Source organism: Silurus meridionalis, chromosome 21, assembly GCF_014805685.1.
Source record: "Silurus meridionalis isolate SWU-2019-XX chromosome 21, ASM1480568v1, whole genome shotgun sequence".
NCBI lineage: Eukaryota > Metazoa > Chordata > Actinopteri > Siluriformes > Siluridae > Silurus > Silurus meridionalis.
In genome coordinates, this window is record NC_060904.1 from 18353609 (window position 1) to 18375079 (window position 21471).

Sequence of the window (21471 nt, forward strand, 5' to 3'; positions counted from 1 at the left end):
GTTATTACAGGGTTCAAAACTGCTCTGGTTTACTGAGATCCAAGAAATTATTTCAACAAACCAAACTGTGATTTAATCAAACTCAGACTCGAATAAAACACAATTCATTTACTGGAGAGCTGAAGTTAAGTAATTTTGTCTTCTTGGGCTAAAATAGCTGCATCTCTTTCAAATGAACCTCATACATTCAGTATATTATAAAGAACCTGATGCAGTAGGAAAAGTGCACAAAAAAATATGAAATGAAATAATAAAATAACTGGATTGAGGTTATTATAAGATTTTATGCAGATTTTATCCTCATGAATGTTGTGTGACAGGACGAAATGAAGACGGAACCTGTTTCCCCCTGGTGGTCATTAAAGGCACTACAGCTACCCGGGCCTGGACCTGCTGTAACTCAGGGGGTAGAAGTTCACCACAAAACACTGGGAGCTCCAACCAACATACACCAACTCTCCTGGTGCTTCATCTCGAGATGAATAAAGAGAATATGCTCTTGTATAAGAAGACTGCAGAGTTCAAAATCCAAAACGTGTGTGTGTGTTTTGTATCTGTTCTGAATGTACCTTAAATTAAAAACTTTGTGTTTAATACTCTAATAAACATGCGCATAACCAAATATGGATGCTTTATGCAAATGTATGTTAATTATTAGTGAAACTGAACTCAATATAGAGCATGAAGACTGAATATTCTTGTAAATGTTCTAAAGTAATTACGGTGTTTTAAATGATGCAAATCATCAGGACACCAAACAGAACTTTTGCTGTTTCCACACGGACGGTTTTAATTGCCGGATTTGCGCAACATGGCGGAACTCGTTAATTTTCACAGACCGAACGTATATAAATATAAAAGAAATAATATTATATAATGTGCTAAAAGTCCAGTTGGATATTAAAACAGGATATTTATAAAAGTTTGTCAGTGGAGTTGATTTATACGAGAGAAAATGACCAAATAAAATAAATAAATACAATGTAAAAATGGTGTTGGTGCAGAGAGCAGATGAGAAATCATCAGAAAAGATAGTTTTTTTTGGAAAACATTTTATTGGTTCTTTTTTGCAGTGTGAAATAATCTGTAAAATGGTCTGAAGTTGCCTGTGTGTGTGTGTGTGTGTGTGTGTGTGAATCCAGTGAAGTCACAGTCCATGAGTGTGTCAGACATCAAACATCAAAGTGATAATGATGCACCATGTACATGTACGTGTGTGTGTGTGTGTGTATACAAATAAAGACTAATAATAATAATAAAGGAGAGAAACAGTTAATGCAGACGTGCTGATTCTGCGTCTCTACTTGTAGAACTCGTGCTCCTGCTCATCCTTCTTGATGACCGTCTTGTAGGCTTTCTCAAAATCTTTGGCCAGGACGATGTAACGGTTTTCACGCACAGCGAGCATTCCAGCCTGACAACACACACACACACACACACACACACACACAGCTGTAGTGGTGCAGTTGTATGAAGCATATACACACGTCTCTCTCACACTTACACACTTACACACACACACACACACACACACACACACACGTGAGACTGTAAAAGCAAGGTGTGTGAAGGCGTCTCTTACCTCCTGGCAGATGGAGTTAATATCAGCTCCAGAGACCTTGTCGGGACGGGCAACATCTAAACACACTGGTTAAGGAGAACACGAACACACACACACACACACACACGCGTGTGCGCACACAGTAGATTTAACCCATAAACCCATAATTTCCACAAAGACGTCGGAGCGCCGGATGCGTTCATCAGTTTAATTCTATTAAGAAAAAGAAAAACTGAGGAGGAAACTCGAGACAGAAGGAAAGAAGAAAAGGAAAGTGTTTAATAGCAATCAAGATCTATGGGACAGAAAAAAAAAAGAGAAGGACAGAAGGAGGACAGGAAGCACAGAGTTAAAAAGAAAGAATGAAAGAAGTGTTGATAATGATGGATCTCATACAATAAAGAAAAAAGAAAATTGAAGAGAGGAAGGGAGGAGAGAGGGAGGAAAAGAAGAAAGCAGGGAATCTGCTCCTTAAATGAACAGAGGGGAAAAAGAACTGTGGAGGAACAGAAAGTAAAGGAGGGAAGAAGGAGAAATAAAGAAGGAAATGAAAGAGGAATGAAAGAAAAGGAGGAAGAAATTAAAACTGATTAAAAAAACAGATGTCAGGAAGCGATCAATCTCCTCGACATCTCACCAAGTTCTCCGAGGTTCACGTGAGAAACTCCTGAGAAAAGGTCAACTTTGTGTGTGTGTGTGTGTGTGTGTGTGTGTGTGTGTGTGTTAGGCAGGCGTTATAAATCAGGTGTGATGAGGATACAGTCCTCCAGGTCCACCTCCTCAGACAGGTTCATCTTGCTGGTGATGGTGGTGAAGATGAGACGTTTCTGTCTGCGGTCTGGAAGAGGAAACTCGATCTTACGGTCCAGACGACCCGGACGCAGCAGAGCCGGATCCAGAGTGTCGGCCCTGTTAGTGGCCATGATCACCTACACACACACACACACACACACACACACACACACACACACACACACACACACACACACACACACACACACACACACACAGTGTGAAGGGTATATCTGATCAATGCCTGAAAACTATTGGTTGAACTGTAACAGGAATGAGCCAATCAGAATACATACTGAAGTCCAAACTCACCTTCACGTTGACGTTCTGGTCAAATCCGTCCATCTGGTTCAGGAGCTCCAGTAGGATCCTTTGCACCTCTCTGTCAGCTGGAGAAAGAGGGAGAGAGGGTTATGATGGTTCTTAGTGAGTAAATGAGGAGATGAGAAGATAAAGGTGGTACCTCCAGTCTGGGCATCGAAGCGTTTGGTGGCGATGGCGTCGATCTCGTCGATGAAGATGATGGCAGGAGCGTTCTCTTTGGCCAATCGGAACACGTCTCTGACCATACGCGGTCCTTCACCCAGGTACTTCTGAACAAACTCAGAGCCCACGACACGAATAAACGCCGCTAACAAAAAACACAAGAACAAAGATAAACACCTGTCCACTTCCACCTGTCTGTCTGTCTAGCCGAGCACCTACACCACCGGTCTGTCTGTCTGTCTGTCTGTCTGTCTAGCACCTACACCACCGGTCTGTCTGTCCCTCACAGTCTTCTCCAGTTACCTCTGTGTGATTAATGTACCTGTGGTGTGATGAGCCACAGCTTTAGCCAGCATGGTTTTTCCACAGCCAGGTGGTCCATACATCAGAACTCCTCTTGGAGGGTCGATGCCGATCTGAAGAAACAAACACACACACACACACACACACACACACACACACACACACACAGCTCAACATAAAAGTTTCTCATCCAGATGATTTGAAGATCAGGGGGTAAAACACTGTATTTCCCCCAAATTCCTCACCTGCTTATAAAGCTCGAAGTGTGTGAGGGGCAGTTCCACAGCCTCCCGCACCTCCTGCTTCTGAATGTCCATCCCTCCGATATCAGCGTACATCACGTCTGGTTTCTGATCTGTCACATCAAACACACACACATGATTTAACTTCTCAAATAAAAGGGAAGAATTTCTGCTACAGAAAGGTGTAAGGGGGGTTGAAGGGGCAGGTTTTTTTTTATACCTGAGGTGAGCATCATGATGCTGCTGTCGGCCTCCGGGGGCAGAACGTCCACCAGAGCGTTGCTGTGTTTGTGAAGAGCCACTGAGGCATTGGGCTTCAGAAGCTCTCGATCGATAGTGCTCAGGATCCGCACATAATAATTTGAACCTGCACACACACACACACACACACACACACACACACACACACACACACAAAATTAACAACCACTGCGCACAATATAATCTAAGGTAGGCAAGGGATAAGGCCCCTAAGCTCCGCCCACCCACACCTGAGCACTAATATGAACTAATTACAGCACAGGTACTCAGATACGACTTGGAAACCCAGATGGCATGGAGGTGTCCTGAAGCTCGTACCTGTTGTGGAGCCCACGATTGCTGTGTTCTGATCCACGGCCTCCAGGAACTGTCCAATAACCAGCGGGATGCTTTGGATCCTCTTCACCTCTTCCTGAGCATGAAGGAACTCCTTCTTCAGGTTCTTCTGCTCATCTTTAATGTATTCCTCCTGCACCTCCAAAAACTCCAGCTCCTGCTGCAGCTTCTACAGAGACATCATCAAAAAACGTCAGGAATCTCCACACTAAATCAAACGAGTGTCAGGGTAAAGACCGAAAAACTGATACGGGAGTTTGTGACTTGATTACATACAACAATAAAACAATACGTGGAAGAAAAACTGAAGAGATGAAGAATAAAACAACAAATCAGCTAAAACAGGAAGTCGTTTAACGTAAATATGAATAAAAATCATTAATTTATATTCATTTATTCCCCCCAAACTGTAAACGCATCATTCATGAGAATAATACGATCATTTACAATAATAAACAAACCTTATATCTGCTGTACAGATCTTCCAGATCCTCGGGCTCTGGGGCCAAAAAGGACAAACTGGTCTGAGGTCGTGAGCTCAACATGGCTGGAACATCGTCCTACACACACACACACACACACACACACACACACACACACGTTATTAATAAGCTGTAAATCACATGATTATACATGATGAGTGTTTCTATGGTAACAGGTGATTGACAGGGACGTAATAAGCGAATGCTTCACTGATGAATGATTATATGAGGTGTTTCACTCCGGGTTTCTGCAGGTTTAACAGTCAAACTTAAAACTTTTTAAAACATAAAATTTCACTTGTGAAGTTTAGACTTTTGAAGGAACCGAGGGTGAAGATGTTGAACACTGATGTAAGGAGTCTCCAGTATCAGAGGTGAAGCTGTAACACCGTGTGGTTTCTCAGGAACATCACGATGCTGCTGATCTTTTATGAAATAGCAGAAGAAAGACGTGAAGGATGATGTTGTATAAAAGGAATAAAACGGCAGGAAGGAAAATTCTTCCAGCTCCATCACACTGAGACTGAGACTGATCCATAGAGTGTTCTCTATCAGACAGGTGCACACAGGTGTACTACAACACTATTTGATAGCAATTATACAAATCCAGCTAAAACATGGCTGAATCCCAAACAGACACTCGCTCCCTACACACGCGCCCTACACATTAGCTTCTTTAAGAGCTCGACATCCAAACACAAAGCACACTGATCCCGTAGCTGAAATAAAAACGATTTCACTGAAGTATTAAAGGTGTCCAAAACCGAACAAAAGAAGAAATATTACAGAATAAACCCCGACCTTGGTGGTGTTCATCTCCCCCTGAGACGAGACACAACACAGCGCTTACGGGACTCGGCTACACGGCTACACGGCTAAGCTACGCTACAGTACACAGCATGACGGAGCATTCCCGGGGCTTTGAATGAACCAGAACCGCGCTTGGGGGTTTTATCCGTCTCACAGTCCCACATCGGACCAGGACACGTCCACCAGAGTCCACCAGGGGCAAACCAGACACGTATTACCCCGGAGACACGGGTAAAAAGGGCCAATAATGAGGATGAGGTTTTACCTGCACTCTCTCCACCAACACTCCACCGTCCTCCATCTTGGATTTACGGAGGATCTGACGTCGAGTGACGTCACGCGCAGGGTCGCGCTAACAAGAGTCAAAGTTAATAATAATAATAATAATAATAATAATAATAATAATAATAATGACAATAATAATAACAATTAATATACCAATTTATAATTATTATTAATTAGGCCCGTTAGGAGTCGCTGCGTCTCCATAGCACTCATAATGAATAGTACTTAATAATATCATATTCTATTAATAAAATCAGAATTCTTTATTTATCCCATACGGAAATTGTTTGGTTGCAGTTGCTGACAATAAAATATCAAAGTAAAGATTAAAATGAAGAAATAAAAATAAGAAAATATAAATAAATACACAGGTTTTTTTACATTAATAAATTACACAATATATGTACAGAAATATGGTATATATAAGTTTTCAATATGAAAAAATAGTACAATAACAATACACAGTGTATATACAGATATTATATGGATATGCAGAGGATAATCTAGGATATTCTATGAATTACACCTATGAACAATTATAATTGTAATGATTTTGTAATTGTATTGCTAAATGAATGCTAATTTGATAATGTTACTTAATTCTCAAATACATTTCACATGTTTTTCTTGTTTATGTCTAACAAAAAACGGGGGAAAAAATATATTTATTTCATCCAAACAGTTACAATTGCTGTAGATCTGTCAAGGGCGTGCGTTGTAGCACTAACGCGCATGTGCAAAGCAAACCGTTGCCGAGTAAAGAGAATGTGAGCGTGTCGCCGCCTGCTGGTCAATACCTGTATTACATTATAATGAGGTTTTTGTCGTGTAAATAAGCCACACTTTTATTATTATTATTATTATTATTATTATTATTATTATTAGTGGTAGTAGTAGACGCCATTCTTCACACCCAGTAGCTAATTTGGAATGTGGTTCTATGCCAGATTTTTGGTATATTGTGCTGCTGATCTGAACTATAGACTGTAAGACAGACAGACAGACAGACAGACAGCAGGATGGAGCAGCGCCCCCTCTTTATTTATTTATTTATTTATTTATGATCTTATACATTTGCTCATGTGCTTTCCAGCCTACTGCTGCAATGCATCACTCCCCCCACCCCCACCTCTCTCTCTCTCTCTCTCTCTCTCTCTCTCTCGCGCTCTCTCTTTTTTTCCGTCAGTGCTGTATCCTTCCTTCACTCGCATCATGCCATCCCTCCTCCGTCCGGAGTTTTGGAAATGCGCACACTGGCCTCATTCGAGGAAGAAATAAGCGAATTGGAGAAAAAGCCGAATAATAATAATAATAATAATAATAATAATAATAATTGCATCTCCTGCATGAATGAATGAGCGGATATTTTGAGGAGATAAAGAGGAGCTGCAATACGGAGAGGAGAAGAATCCACATGCACAGTGTTCCAGGTAGGATGAAGCATGAAGCTTTGAAGCTCTGAAGAACAGAAGAACACAATGCATTTTATATTCATTCAGTTTTGTGCAGAAAAAAATCCATGCAATTTTGTTGAATGATTGAGATGTAGCCTTCACTCTACTAAACTCCATGCACCAGTGATGTGTGCTGTAGATCTCTTTCGACTTAATGAATGATTACTGATTGAAGGTGAAACATATTTTTTTGTGTGAATCATCCATGGTGCACCATATGACCATCTGGCATTGAGGATGACTGAAGCTGCAGAGGTGGACCACTAAAGAAGAAGAAGAAGAAGAAGAAGATCTGAACATATTCTCATTAAAAATTTAAGAACAGATCCACACATTTCCACACACTAGTGCATGCAGATTTGTGTCAGGTGAAAAGTGAATTCATGTAGGTCTCATCTTCTCATTGTGCATTCTCATAGAGCAATAATACTTCTAATAGAATAATAAGGACAGTCAGCACTTCACCGGAATGTATCAGTGAAACCAAAGACACATAAAAAAAACACAAGTCATTCGATCCACTCTTCCATTTTCAGTCACTGTGCAACCTCATCGTCATCTTCATCAACTCCATCTTCATCCTATACTCAGGTCATTTGCTCGTCATTTCCCAATCGCTCGTCTTCCATGCAGTGCTCTCATCACACACTTGCTCTTTCTACTGAACTTCACAAACCTCCAAAAAGTTTGTCTTCCATTACAATTAAGGAAAACTGTCAGGTGTAAAGATTAATTTCTCTTTCATTAAAAAATAGCGAGGTTGTAAAAGACGTACAACAACAACAACAACAACAACAACAACAACAGCAACAAACAGCTAACAAAATAAAAGAGACACAAAAAAATCTGCACAGAAATTCTGGATCCACACGTGGACTGAACGGAACGCTGTTTTACCGAGCGCTAGTCAACACTTCCACACTCTACATTGCGGTGGAACGTGAACGTGAAAGCAGCATCACTGAGTGTGAAGGATCGTGAGCACTTCAGGACCACGTGGAGAAAAAGTGAATGCTGCAGTACTGAACTTCCTGCGTAGGGGATTCGACTCACACACAGACCCTTGGATCTACAACACCATTGTGTGTGCGCGTGTGTTTGTGTGTGTGTGTGTGTATTTGTGTGTCCCTCTTCTGAGTGAAGATGATGGCTGTGGTCCAGCTGTTGTGGCTCCAGATGCTGCTGCTGTGTGTCCTACAGGGTGAGTGATCACGTGCATCATACACCAATAATCACTCATTAGTAATCAGTAATCAGTCGAGTATGCAGGAAAAGGCACAAAATTCATACACGCTTTATATTGGCGTCCTCAATCAGTGTCTACAATGTAATTGAGATCTAAGGAGGTCACTAAGAGACCACACCCACTAACTGTAATCGTGTATGTGAACGTTAAAAGCTTTGGAATCCTTCCTGGTTCCTGTGGACACGTGTGGCAGAACTCAAGTGTTTTTGTTACAGAGAGGACATTTCAAGCACAACATGTGTTGAGATACTAAGAGTCTTTAATTGCACATGAATGATGGGCTCTAACACGACATATCTGAGGAACCCATGAAGAACCCTGTATTATTTTGTTGTCTCGAACCTGCCAGGAGTTTACAATGTAAAGAGTCTGAATGTTTTGGAAAACGCGTCTCTTGACACGTTCATTAAGGTTTTGAAAGGTTATTTGTAGAAGTAATAAGGTTCTTTTTGGAGCTCTCTACACTGAACTTTCCCACACTGAAGAACCCGTGTCCTTTCTAACTCCATGTCTAAACCAGTAGAGAATAATTAGCTCGTGTTGCGTCTAGTCTTATGCGTATGGTTGTCGTTTGTGGGTGTATTTCTTTAGAGAAACTGTCTGTCTGCATGTCTCATTGTCTGTCTGTCCCACTGTCTGTCTTATTGTCTGCATGTATGTCTCATTGTCTGTCTGTCTGTCTGTCTGTCTGTCTGCCTGTCTGTTCCACTGTCTGTCCGCATGTTTAATTGTCTGTCTGTCCCACTGTCTGTCCGCATGTTTAATTGTCTGTCTGTCCCACTGTCTGTCAGTCTGTCTGTATGTCTCATAGTCTGTCTGTCTGTCCCACTTTCTGTCAGTATGTCTCACTGTCTGTCTGTCCCACTGTCTGTCTGACTGTCTGTCTGTTTGTCTGTGTGTCTTACTCTCTGTATGTATGTCTCACTGTCTGTCTGTGTGTCTGTCCTAGTGTCTGTCTCATAGTCTGACTGTCCCACTGTTTGTTTGTCTGCCTGACTGTCCCACAGTCTGTGTGTTTCACTATTAAGAAATAAACGACTGATTTTTAATCAATAATTTAATTATAGTGTCCTTGTCACACTTCTTTACTTGATCTCTTGTTGTCTGTTCTGATCAGTTTCCTACTCTTGATGTGCAGTTTTTGATGTGTGTGTGTGTGTGTGTGTGTGTGTGTGTGTGTGTGTGTGTGTGTTTATATATAGTATATGTAAAGTGCCACACCTTTGTATGTTGTCTGGTAAAAATAAGCTGCTGCAGTTGTGTTTCATAGCAAGAGGGAGGGAGGGAGAGGGAGAGAGAGAAATTCATTCTGTCCATCATTAACCCCTCCATTAACATTAGAATGCTCCTCCTGTTCTGGAGAGAGATGAATGGCGAGTTTTCCGCTCGGTCAGATTCGCACAATAACCGCATTGTTGTGTTTTACAGTAAGTGTCTTACAGAAGCTCTCTGTCACACTGAGGGTTTTACTGCAACAACGAGACTTTCAACACACACACACACACACACACACACACACACACACACACACACACACACACACACACACACACACCATTCAGAAGTGTGTGTTATCTTACTGTAGTAATCCAGTTTTTTTCCTCATAGAACTAAAAACCTTAATTTCCACAATACTAATGATTGTGTTGTGTTTTGTTGTTCTGTACGTACCAGGAGGAAAAATTCCTCATTTTCTCTGAAAAGGAACCCAAAAATTCCCAGAATTCCAAAGTTTGTGGATGAATAAAAGCGGATAATTTGGACAGAAATGTGTTTGGAGGCTGTACTGTGGGGCTGAAAGAGAAAACGGAGTAGTGTTTAGTGAGCGTGTTCAGATGTTTCACTGTGAGAGAGAGATTTTTGAGAAATGCCCATGTAGATGTACAGTTTATTTCATCCACCAAATATTCATCCATTCATCCATCCATCCATATAAATATATATACAGTATATTAAGTAAAAGTGTGTGTGATTAAATCGCTCTGTTCTTCTCGGATGGTTGGATGGTTCATGTTTCTCGAAGGAGGAATAATAGAGAAACAGAGCTGTAGTGGATCTTTTTGTTCCGGATTTTTCTGCGGCTTAGAAACATTTTATTTTCTTTAATGGTCCTGAATCATCCTTTTGTAAATTATATTTATATAATATATAATTATGCACACGCACACACACCTGCCGTCAGGGTTTTGTGTGTCTGCTTCTATAGTCATTGTTGATTTTGTTATTGTGCTGAAGATCAGAGCATCTATTAGCATTGTGGAGTTTTCAGAACGTGATCCACACTCCATCCTGTCTTTGTGACTTTTCACCTCAAACATAAAGACTAATCATATTAACACAAAAATCAACACAATAAAATTATGTAGGTGACTGGAGAGATGTAAGAATATTCTCTCGAGGACAGGAACGAGGAAAACTAGCCAGAGACCATGAAATCTGAGGGAAATGAAATGTGAATTGCTAGCAAATGATTAAAAACATGCTAGATGCTATAATTTTATCACATTTTACATTAAACAATACATTTTTTTATTTGATAAGACGCAACCGGGAGATGGATATTTGGAACCACATTAGACCAGGGTTTAGCAGCTAACAGGGTAGCCCTTTGCTAAGTAAGCTAGACGCTAATAACAGGATTGAAATAAACACTTGTATGAAATTCGTCAGATTTTTATAAATATAACAAGTATATATCACAATCCAAGTATTCGATTCAGAGCTAAATGTAGGGAAAGAAAGCTAACATGAGACTCTGATATCTTCCTGTTAGCGTGCTAATATCAACACTACAACATCACTCTGTAACCCACAGCGAGTAGTGAAAGAGAATCTGCTGTCAGACTTTTAGCGTGTCAGCTCTTTTCTTTACAGCCGGATAAAACCTCGTCCATTAGTGCTTCAGTCAATATATACTATTAAAGCATTTAAACCTGAACACAGAGAGAGAGAGAGAGAGAGAGAGAGAGAGAGAGAGAGAGAGAGAGGAGAGAGAGAGAGAGAGAGAGAGAGAGAGAGAGAGAGGGAGAGAGAGAGAGAGGGAGAGCTCAGGATTTCACTGGTGGATAATAAAACATCACATCACTTACACACACTTTCACACTCACTCACACACACACACACACACGCGCGAGGCTAAAGGCGAAATCAGTAAAAGCCTTTCATGCACATAAAGCTCTATATGGACATTATTCCTGTTAGAGAGAGAATTCTATGGGAATAAAGAATTCTCCGAGTGATTCAGGCTTCAGTTCATCACATGCACCGTACACACACATCTGTCTTTTACTGACACTGAAATCACACACACACAACACAGAAACACACAAATATACTTTATTCACATTTATACTGTACTTTATATTTTACTGTATCATACATGACGCATTTGAGACAAAAAGTTTAAAATATACTTTTATTCACTGTATCTTAAAAGAGATAAACAAAGTGTCCAGATGCTGAGAATGTAAAGCTGTTAGGGAGGATTTTCCACAAATAAAATAAAGTGGAACATCTGGACATACCTACATGTATTAATAAAATAAAGTGGAACATCTGGACATACCTACATATACCAAACATGACCTAATTTGTTATATAGAATTAAAAGGAAAATGCATGTATCTCTCAGAATCCATATAAAACTCCACACTTTTCACAGAAACTGTACATATATGAATATAATCCTGAACATCTTCGTTACTACTTTGATTAACTGATCTATTGTCCCTTTCACGTGAGCATGTAAGAGGCTCTAATTTCCAAGGGTTCCTAAGAGAAATGGCTCTGGAGTCCTGAAACGTCCTTCTGGTGGTGTGTGTAATGTTGTGAATGAGTGTGTGTGAATAGAGAGCAGTGTGTGATGGGACTCGAGATGTTAATTTAAACTAACGAGATCTAGGGAGACTAATTATTAGGAGCAGGTGGTGAGGGGGCGTGGCTAAAACTCAGGGCAGGTTTCTCAGAAAACAAAGTGTTAAAGACAGAAGGGTTTTAATAACGAGGATGATGATTATTTTATGAATGAATAAACGAATGAATGAAGGAGCTTCTCTTATTTCATTAAATTGTACAATTGAATAGCCTTCATTTGCATATTACAATTCACAATGGAGAGATGAAAGGAAAAAGAAAGAGAAGCGGTTGTGACTTTCCATCACTGCTCTGTTTTCAGCCTGCAGTGACGCAGGTTCATCCACACTGTGCTCCATCTGCCAAACGCTTGTGTGTGTGTGTGTGTGTGTGTGTGTGTGTGTGTGTGTGTGTGCCTGTTAAATCAGTCCAAGGGCAGACAAGGACATATGAAGTCTCTTTTTCTCTCACTGATAAAATATTAAAGAGTCATTGCTGTTGTAGGCAACATGACCTCCTTCCTTATCAGTCTGTAACACACACACACACACACACACACACATACACACACACACACACACACACTCACACACACTTTATATTTATCACATTTATCAAACAAATATATTGATCATGTTATATACCCTCTGTCTATGCAATCTTTTTGCTTTTCCTGATTAGCATAATGCTAAAACATTTTACTTTGGTCATTTTAATATTCATACTCTTATATTACCCACAATGCACTGCACATGGTGCCTGTACATCGTATAAATAAATACGTCTATCATCATTATTATCTTGTCAGAGTTTCTGTCAGCTTGTGAAAATAGTATAAAAATAACTGCTCAGCTAGCCTTCACAGTGAATATCGATAATTATAATAAATATATAAGCAGTTAATAATCATACTAATATAACTAAAATATCCTGTCAAGAAATCCTGTCAGGTTAACTCATGCTAGCTAGAAATAACAATTAATATGATATATATGATAGGATCATAACTACATAACATTTTTCATCTTAACTTTAGCTAGCTAGCAGTGAACAGACGATGTTCTGATTGCTAAGATATTTTTCAGAACAGATAAAGGTCATGAACAGATGTTGTCTGTTTTGGGCAATTTTAGGAAATGAGGCAATAATAAACAGGATTATGGTCAACATAAAGCCTTCAGAAGCAGAAGCAGGATTTTAGCTGTGTTAGTGAGTATGGATGTTTTTCTGGCTGTAAGTATTAGCATTCACTAACCAAGCAAATTAGCTAATGTTAAACTACATTAAAACAGAGGATTTCATGTTAAGCTAGCATTTGTTGGCCTAATTCTAAGAAGCTCCATATTCTTGAATCATGCTAACAATCAAACCCCACATAAGACTGACTCTGGTGGCAATTCTTTCATAATGAGGCCTCCTGTTTGTTCATCAATGTTTTGCTAACTGCATAGCGTGATGCTGTACAGGTTAGCTAACATTAGTTTTACATTTTCTCGTAGCAAGGAACAATCTTAGCATTCAGTACACCTAAATATTCACTAAAATGTGTGTGAGCGCTTGCCAGGTAATATAATGAGTTTTATACATCTGGACTGGACAGATATTATTAGCCTTTTGAATAAGGACATGGCCTGGAAAACCAGGAGAACATCTGGACCTACTTATAAAATGAGTGATTATTCAATCATCCTGATAAAGTGACAGCCCGCATTAATTTAATCATCTTCCTCACTCATCTGTATTTCTGGGACAAACCACAAGATCTCTGATCAGCTGCTGAAGAACGGTGTGGAGTTCAACTGCTGAACCTGTAGACAACCAAAGGTTAGAGTTAGAGACATCTAAAGGCCACGCCCCCTCCAGTGACACACCCTCTCTGTAATTGTAACATTTTTACAATGTAACATTGTAACAATGATTTGTAACATTTTTCTTTTCAAGTCTATTTCTACATGGTGCTGGTAGAACATTTTAAACACTGTTTGGTGTTCACAGTTGAGCTATACTTTTGCTAACTTAAGAGTGTGATTTCATTATTTTTTTAATTTGTTTTATTTTGTAAATGTTTATTTTATTTAATCAGATGAAATACACGTTGATGTTCCTGACATTTCCACTTATTTTTATCACTTTATAAAGCTACATGCTAACTAAAAATGACTTTTGTTTAAACAAAGTATTGTCCAAGTACTTTTGTGATATATTTCTGACACGTCTGTATGCTATCAAGCCGCAGTCACAGTGACAGGTTTGCTTTCTAACTGCCTAGAAACAGTATCAGGTCACCTTCACATGTCTGAGATCAGTGTTGTGAATAAAAATGGCTGACATTGTTGTCAGATTGAGAACCGTTTGAGAAAACAAGTATATCTACAGTATCATAAATGACCTAGCTATTTAATGACACACGGTTTAAATTGCTTTTGAACGGAATTTAGCATGATGCTAATTACTAGCTATGAGTGTCCCTTGTTTTCTACGTTTGTCTAATTATTGTCTGTGTATGTATATGCTATGGAAAGTATGTGTATTTTTCTCCACAATTAGTAAATTGGGTAAACTCTTTGCTAACTCTCTCACTTCTCCCTTTTCCTTTTCTCCTTCTTGTTATATTAACGTGGCTGCCTGTGCTTGTGTTTCTGCCCTTGTTTTTTCTTTTCTTCTCTCTCACTCTTTTTCTTCCTGCTCTCCACCATCGAGGGCCCCTCCTCGTAACAGCTACACACTTCAATATACAATACACACTTAAACTAGGTGAAAATCAGCGCTGATCGTTTCACAAGAGTTCATCGTTAGTCGCTAATTGCTAGTCACTGTAATAGCACTGATGATGGTGCTGATGCTGATGTTGTGTGCCATGTGTGATCTGTTTCTCAAAGAAACAACCAAACGCCCTTCCAGAGGTCAGAGGTTGAAGGTAGAACACTCGAAGATGCAGGTGTGTTCCTCCCGGCCCACATATGCAACCTCCATCACATATATAGACACCTGCATCTATATATGACAGTAAATCTGTACTGTAGAAAAAAGCTCTGCGGACTAATGCGCGCTAGCAATCGCTTATTGCTGACAATTTATTTCCCCTCAAAATCCGCCAGGGAGTAAAGTGGAAAATCTCGCCGGGGTCCAGACTCTCGCAGAGGAGCCTTACAGTCCAAGAGCTCATCCAACATTCCATTTACACCATACCTATAACTCAGAAGAGCAGAAGACTCCATCAGTTATCATCTAGAACAGGTTCTTACCGCTAACCCTGGATAATGATAACGTTAGTAATCTGCACTACACAGTCTACATAACTGTAAAGTGGACAGAGCTAATCGTGGCTAACTCTTGTATAAGCTCCACCCTCAACACGTTTCCATTACAATAAGCGAAAGATACATTTATAGTCAGCGAGTGAAGGATCAATTAGTAAATGAAGGCTAATCTAGCAATCAAATGCTAATCAAGTGAGTGAAACATAATCTAGCTAGTAAAAGATAAAGCTAACCTATCCAGCCTAGCCTAGCGGGTAAAAGATAACGTGAGTCATATCTGTAGGTAGTGAAACCATTTTTGCATAATGAAGCTCGGCTGAATGCATTATGTGCAGCGTGTTTTTAAAAACTGAAGGAGTGACGTCTGAGATGAAGCAGTAGAATAAATGAAGTGATGATGAAGTGATGTGAGACTGTAAGGACGGAGGTCAGTGTGTGTCTCTGCGCAGTCTGGCTCCTGGCTCCTGAAATCTGCTGATTTGGATCTGATTATAGTTAGAGGACGTGAGAGGAAATAAAGTTCGCTCTGCCTTGAATCGAAAAACAAACAAAAAACAATCCCAGCATGCACTACTCCCAGTGACAGGAGCACGCACGAGAAACCATCTAACCCTGAATATACAAGGCTGAGCATAGAGTAATGCCTGCACCCCAGAATGAACCAGAGAAAGTAATAGATGGGAAAAACACGCGGAGATAGTTATCACGTTTTGATTTAATTATGGACAGGAAATCAAGTGGACTGGACTGGGAGTTACTGATTAGCCAATAGTTTATAATACACTTATGAATATGAATGTGTTAATGAATGCTAATGTCGAAACGCACAAGTCCAGTCGGCTTGACTCGAGGTCTGAGTGAGAGATCTAATGCGTATGTGTGTGTAAGTCGGTGTGTAATCGTGTGTGTGTTTGTAGCTCAGCTTAGCAGCTCAGCGTGTGTGGAGGTCGACTCGGACACCGAAGCCGTGGTGGGAAAAGAATTCAAGCTGGGTTGCATTTCCTGTAAGATGCGAGGTGAGGTGGAAGCTTCGGCTACGGTGGACTGGTGGTTTATGGCGAAGGGAGAGAGCGACTTTACCCACGTGAGTAAAGAGAAAATCTAATATTATTCATTATTGAATTAATGATTTAAAAATGTGATAAATCGTATTTCCTGTTACTGTCCTGGTGTTATACGAGGTGGTATCAAAATGTTGGAGACTAATAGTGTAACCCACGTGCGTTCCCACGACTGTGATTTCATCAAATCTGCCACAGAGACGTTTAACGTGACGTACGTTTGACATACGGCGTCGTTCGAGGTGTTTTGAGCGGCACACGTGCTTCAAGAGCAGAAAAAAGGAGACTGGAAGATGACGAGAGATCAGGAAGAACTTTGACGAGCTCAACTCCCAAAAATGTCAAAACCGTTCAGTAACTCGTGCATGATGATCATCGGACAACCATCCACACGATCTCACTTCCACACCCACTTACTCGCCAGATTTGTCTTCTTTGGACTTTCCCGAAGATGAAGATTCAGCTCGCCGATTTCACATCGTTGTGGAGATCCAGCATGAATAACAGAAGATGCTCGACACGCTTCAAAAAAAGACTTCAGGACACGTTCCAGAAGAACACTGGGAGCTCTGTGTTTCTGTGTTACTGTGTAGGAGACTATATTAAAGGTGACCGTGTGGAAACGTAGATAAATAAAGTTCTTTCTTGTGAACAGAGCGAATCTCCAAACTTTCTGATAGAACCTCATATTATTAATTATTTCTCTACATGTTTTATTCCTCTAGCATCGATTCTGGCCAAACAGTGGTGCGGTGTAGCCGTAATAAAGGTATAAACTCTCCTCTCAGATCTACAGTTATGCTGACATGGCAGGTCTGGTGACAGATGTGCGCTTCATGGGCCGAGTCGAGTGGATGGGCAGTAAAAACACCTTCGACCTGCAGGACGGATCTCTGAACATCCTCAACGTCACCTACAATGACACGGGGACGTACCGCTGCTACTTCGACCGAACGCTCTCCTTCACTTACTACGAGTTTCACACCAACGCCACCAAGTTCATCACCATCAACGTCGTGGCCAAAGGTGAGAATAAAGCATCATGTGAGGAGCACTGACTAGAACCTACATGCTCTCGTGTGTCTAAGGTGCTATTTCCTATAGATCTAGCCACCCGGGAAAAGATCTACTAAGCCCCGCCCCCACCCTTTATTACTGTCATTTATTTTTGTAATTAATTTTTTTAAATTAATTTTTACAATAAAGGAACCTGTTATTCAACATAGCCCCACCCACCCTGGAACATAGCTGCTAAGCCCCGCCCCCTTTCCCGATAAATGCACCTGTGGTTTCTTAGGTTGGACTCCACCCACACAGGCGTGGCTACTGGAAATAACACCGCTAATAATGAAACAATATAGAACATCTAGTGTGTGTGTGTGTGTGTGTGTGTGTGTGTGTGTGTGTGTGTGTGCAGAAACCCGTGGCATGGCCTCCATCCTGTCAGAGGTGATGATGTACGTGTCAATCATCGGCCTGCAGCTGTGGTTACTGGTGGAGATGGTTTACTGTTACAGAAAAATCGCCGCCGCAGGAGAGGAAGCTCTTAGAGAGAGCGCGTGAGGAACACACACACACACACACACACACACACACACACACACACACACACTTTTTAAATGGCATTCTGCTAATTATTGTTGAATCACAAAATAATGTTGTTACAAAAATAGACATTACATTTTTTTATATTATAATTATTTTATTAAAATTCTATTCAACTTAAAGCTGAAGTTCATGTAAATGTATAATATTCCACCTGATAGTAAAAGGAAAATGTATGAAACTGCAAATCTCTCTAAAAAAAGACAATTGTGAAATTAATACATTGCGATTTTAATTGCAAAATATATTTGTTATGATGCCACAATCTTGGGAATATATGAGAATATACAGACAATGATGCATTTACAACAAGTGTGTAGTGTAAAGTGTGTAGTATATAGTGTGTAAAGTGTGTAAAGTGTGTCGTGTAAAGTGTGTAGTATATAGTGTATAGTGTGTAAAGTGTGTATTGTAAAGTGTGTAGTGTATAGTGTATAGTGTGTAAAGTGTGTATTGTAAAGTGTGTAGTGTATAGTGTGTAAAGTGTGTAGTATATAGTGTAAAGTGTGTAGTGTAAAGTGTGTATTATATAGTGTATAGTGTGTAAATTGTGTAGTGTATAGTGTGTATTTCCAGCATGGTGTGTGTAATAAACTCTGTGTTGTGATTTTTCTCTCCTTAGGGCTGAATATTTAGCAATCACATCTGAAAGTAAAGACAACTGCACTGATGTAGCTGTGGCTGAGTAACACACACATACACACACATACACAAAGGTACATACCAGCATATAGTTATTGTGTGTGTGTATGTGCATTGTGTGTGTGTATCGTGTTTTTGTTGCGTTTGTATAGTGTGTACATTGTGTATTGTTTGTGTTTATTGTATTGGTTCTATGTGTGTTCTCTGTGTACTGTGTGTTGTGTTTGTGTATTATGAGTGTAATGTGTATGTTGTGTGTGTATATTGTTTGTGAAATGTGTATTTTGTGTGTCTTGTAAGTGTTTTCTGTGTGTTTTGTGTGTATTATGTGTTGTATGTGTATTGTTTGTGTACTGTGTGTATTGTATTTATGTGTGTGTTGTATGTGTATTCTGTGTACTGTGTGTGTGTGTATGTGTCTTCTGTGTGTACAGTGTGTAGTGTGTGTGTTGTATGTGTCTTCAGTGTGTGTGTTGTATGTGTCTTCAGTGTGTAGTGTGTGTGTGTATGTGTCTTCTGTGTGTACAGTGTGTAGTGTTCATGTGTTGTATGTGTATTGTTTGTGTACTGTGTGTATTCTGTGTGTATTGTACAGTACTATGTGTATTGTATTTGTGTGTTGTATGTGTATTCTGTGTGTACTGTGTGTATTGTGTGTGTTGTATGTGTATGTTGTGTGTACTGTGTGAAAAGTGTGTGTATTATGTGTTGTATGTGTATTTTGTGTGTACAGTATGTACTGTGTGTGTGTGTGTGTGTGTGTGTGTATTGCGTGTTTGTGTATTTTGTGTGTATTATGAACTATTGTGAACTGTTTATCTCTCACATCTGACCTGTTATTCTCAGGTCCACCACTTCTCTGACCTTTGAGATGACCTTCACCAGATTCACCTGGTCCTTGGACACACACACACACACACACACACACACACACACACACCTGAGACCCTGAGTGAAGTGCACCAAGCTGCTGCAGACTGAGAGCTCCAACACGCTCTGATTAACACACACGCACACATACACATTCACACATATACACATACAGACACATACACACAAACACACACATACACACATTCACACACAAACACACACATACACACACACATTCACACAAAGACACATTCACACATATACACACACACAACACACACATACACACAAATGCTGTTCATCAAACGCTGTTCATCTCTCTCTCCTCTCTCTCCTCTCTCTCCTCTATCTCTCCTCTCTCTCTCTATCTCTCCTCTCTCTCTCCCTTTATCTCTCTCTCCTCTTCCTCTCTCCTCTCTCCTCTATCTCCCTCTCTCTATCTCTCTCTCTCCTCTCTCTCTCTCCTCTTCCTCTCCTCTCTCCTCTATCTCTCCCTCTCTATCTCTCTCTCCCTTTATCTCTCTCTCCTCTTCCTCTCTCCTCTCTCTCCTCTCTCTCTCTCCTCTCTCTCTCTCCTCTCTCTCTCTCTATCTCTATCTCTCCCCTCTTCTCTCTCCTCTATCTCTATCTCTCTCACTCTATCTCTATATCTCTTTCCCCCTCTCTCTCCCTCTCTCGCTCCATCTCTCTCTCCTTCTCTCTCTCTCCATTTCTCCCTCTCTCTCTATCTTTCTCTTTCCACATATGAACATTATATGCAAGTGTATAAAAGTATTTTTTGTTAGCATGTGAAATGTAAACGTAAATAATCCCAAGCGCTACAGCTCTCATCTCTCTCCAACACTAATGCTAATGCTAATGCTAATGCTGCGACCGGTTGATAAATGAGTATAAATGGCAGTATTTATCACATATTCGACTGTAGAATGATTCCATTTATAATCACATTTATATTCAAAATAACATAAAACCAAAACAATCACAAAGAGAAGAGGATGGGAAATGCTAATGCTAACCACGTGATGCTAACGCAGCTGACTCAGCCTTTTACTTCTCCTAACAGGAAACCTGTAATACGTTCCTAGAGGCTAATCATGGCTAACTCATGAGAAGCTAACACTGCCAATTAGCATTAATGGAAAGATTTCTTGATTAGCAGATTTGCATAAAACTGCCCTGTTAGCGAGACACAACAGCTAAGGCAACTCTAACGCTAATAACATTATGCTAATAAATCTGAACTTGTGTGTAATGGTTTTAGTAAAACTAAAATAAATCACAGCTAGCACTGCCAGTTACCAAGTTAGCATAAACGTTCACAGTTTGCCTTTATTAATTGCTAGTTGTGTTAGCTTGACCTTGACCTTTTCAAAATGTGTGTCTCTATGTGTGTGTGTGTGTGTGTGTGTGTGTGTGTGTGTGTGTAAGAGAGAGAGTTGAAAAAAGGTCAGCTAATAATGCTAGCAGTGGTGGACACAGAGCTGCATGAGACCAGGGGGCAGAACTTATTCATCTGTAATATTCTACATGAATTTTTTTCTGCATGAAACTTTACAATAAAGGAAAAAAATGAGAAAAAAACAGGAAATGATGATGATGACGTTGTTTAGTGTCAGTATCCCCCACCCGCACACACACACACACACACACACACACACACACACACAGATCATGTGCTATTAAGGAGTTCATGAGTTAATTAAACCCTGTCAGTGTTTTTTGTAAGGAGGCGTAATTATGCTAACAGATCTTCTTCACAAACACGTTCATGCTAGCAGTACATGCTCCTGTAGTCGCTAGTGGGAGTGTCAGACATTTTAATGTTATATATACATATGGCTAACTAAAGCTAACTGAACAGTACGCTAATCAGGATTAATTCTCAAATAAGATTAGCGAAGCGAGCTAACCGTCCTCCCT

The 21471-nt window shown here is 40.1% G+C and overlaps 2 protein-coding genes across 4 annotated transcripts; one reads left to right on the top strand and one right to left on the bottom strand.

Moving 5' to 3' along the window:
* Window positions 1–1032: 1032 nt before the first annotated feature.
* psmc4 (proteasome 26S subunit, ATPase 4) lies at window positions 1033–5606 on the bottom strand. Of its 2 annotated transcripts, none has more exons than XM_046877323.1 (11): window positions 5539–5606; window positions 4443–4541; window positions 3964–4150; window positions 3605–3751; window positions 3388–3497; window positions 3162–3255; window positions 2817–2984; window positions 2666–2742; window positions 2322–2490; window positions 1583–1638; window positions 1033–1414 (listed from the first exon to the last, which is right to left on the bottom strand). In XM_046877323.1, the coding sequence occupies exons 1-11, from the start codon at window positions 5572–5574 to the stop codon at window positions 1301–1303; spliced, it is 1257 nt and encodes a 418-aa protein (XP_046733279.1). In that variant the 5' UTR covers window positions 5575–5606; the 3' UTR covers window positions 1033–1300. The 2 variants fall into 2 exon arrangements, with proteins under 2 accessions (XP_046733279.1, XP_046733280.1); XM_046877324.1 differs by lacking the exon at window positions 5539–5606 and adding an exon at window positions 5265–5294.
* Window positions 5607–6739: 1133 nt separating this feature from the next.
* Window positions 6740–19801, top strand: scn1ba (sodium channel, voltage-gated, type I, beta a). Of its 2 annotated transcripts, XM_046877329.1 has the most exons (6): window positions 6740–8213; window positions 16288–16454; window positions 17220–17457; window positions 17849–17990; window positions 18659–18752; window positions 19525–19801. In XM_046877329.1, exons 1-5 carry the CDS (start codon window positions 8156–8158, stop codon window positions 18723–18725), a joined length of 672 nt encoding a protein of 223 aa, XP_046733285.1. In that variant the 5' UTR covers window positions 6740–8155; the 3' UTR covers window positions 18726–18752; window positions 19525–19801. The 2 variants fall into 2 exon arrangements, with proteins under 2 accessions (XP_046733285.1, XP_046733284.1); XM_046877328.1 differs by lacking the exon at window positions 6740–8213 and having other exon boundaries at window positions 15067–16454.
* Window positions 19802–21471: the final 1670 nt, after the last annotated feature.

Excerpts from the sequence above, each read along its gene's own strand:
- psmc4 (XM_046877323.1), bottom strand. The coding sequence starts at position 5,574 with ATGGAGGACGGTGGAGTGTTGGTGGAGAGAGTGCAG. Across the intron at positions 3,256-3,387 it reads ACTTCGAGCTTTATAAGCAG|ATCGGCATCGACCCTCCAAG; the intron begins GTGAGGAATTTG and ends TTGTTTCTTCAG. Across the intron at positions 2,743-2,816 it reads CTTCGATGCCCAGACTGGAG|CTGACAGAGAGGTGCAAAGG; the intron begins GTACCACCTTTA and ends CTCTTTCTCCAG.
- scn1ba (XM_046877328.1), top strand. The coding sequence starts at position 16,179 with ATGCTAATGTCGAAACGCACAAGTCCAGTCGGCTTGACTCGAGGTCTG. Across the intron at positions 16,455-17,219 it reads GAGAGAGCGACTTTACCCAC|ATCTACAGTTATGCTGACAT; the intron begins GTGAGTAAAGAG and ends CTCTCCTCTCAG. Across the intron at positions 17,991-18,658 it reads GAAGCTCTTAGAGAGAGCGC|GGCTGAATATTTAGCAATCA; the intron begins GTGAGGAACACA and ends TTCTCTCCTTAG.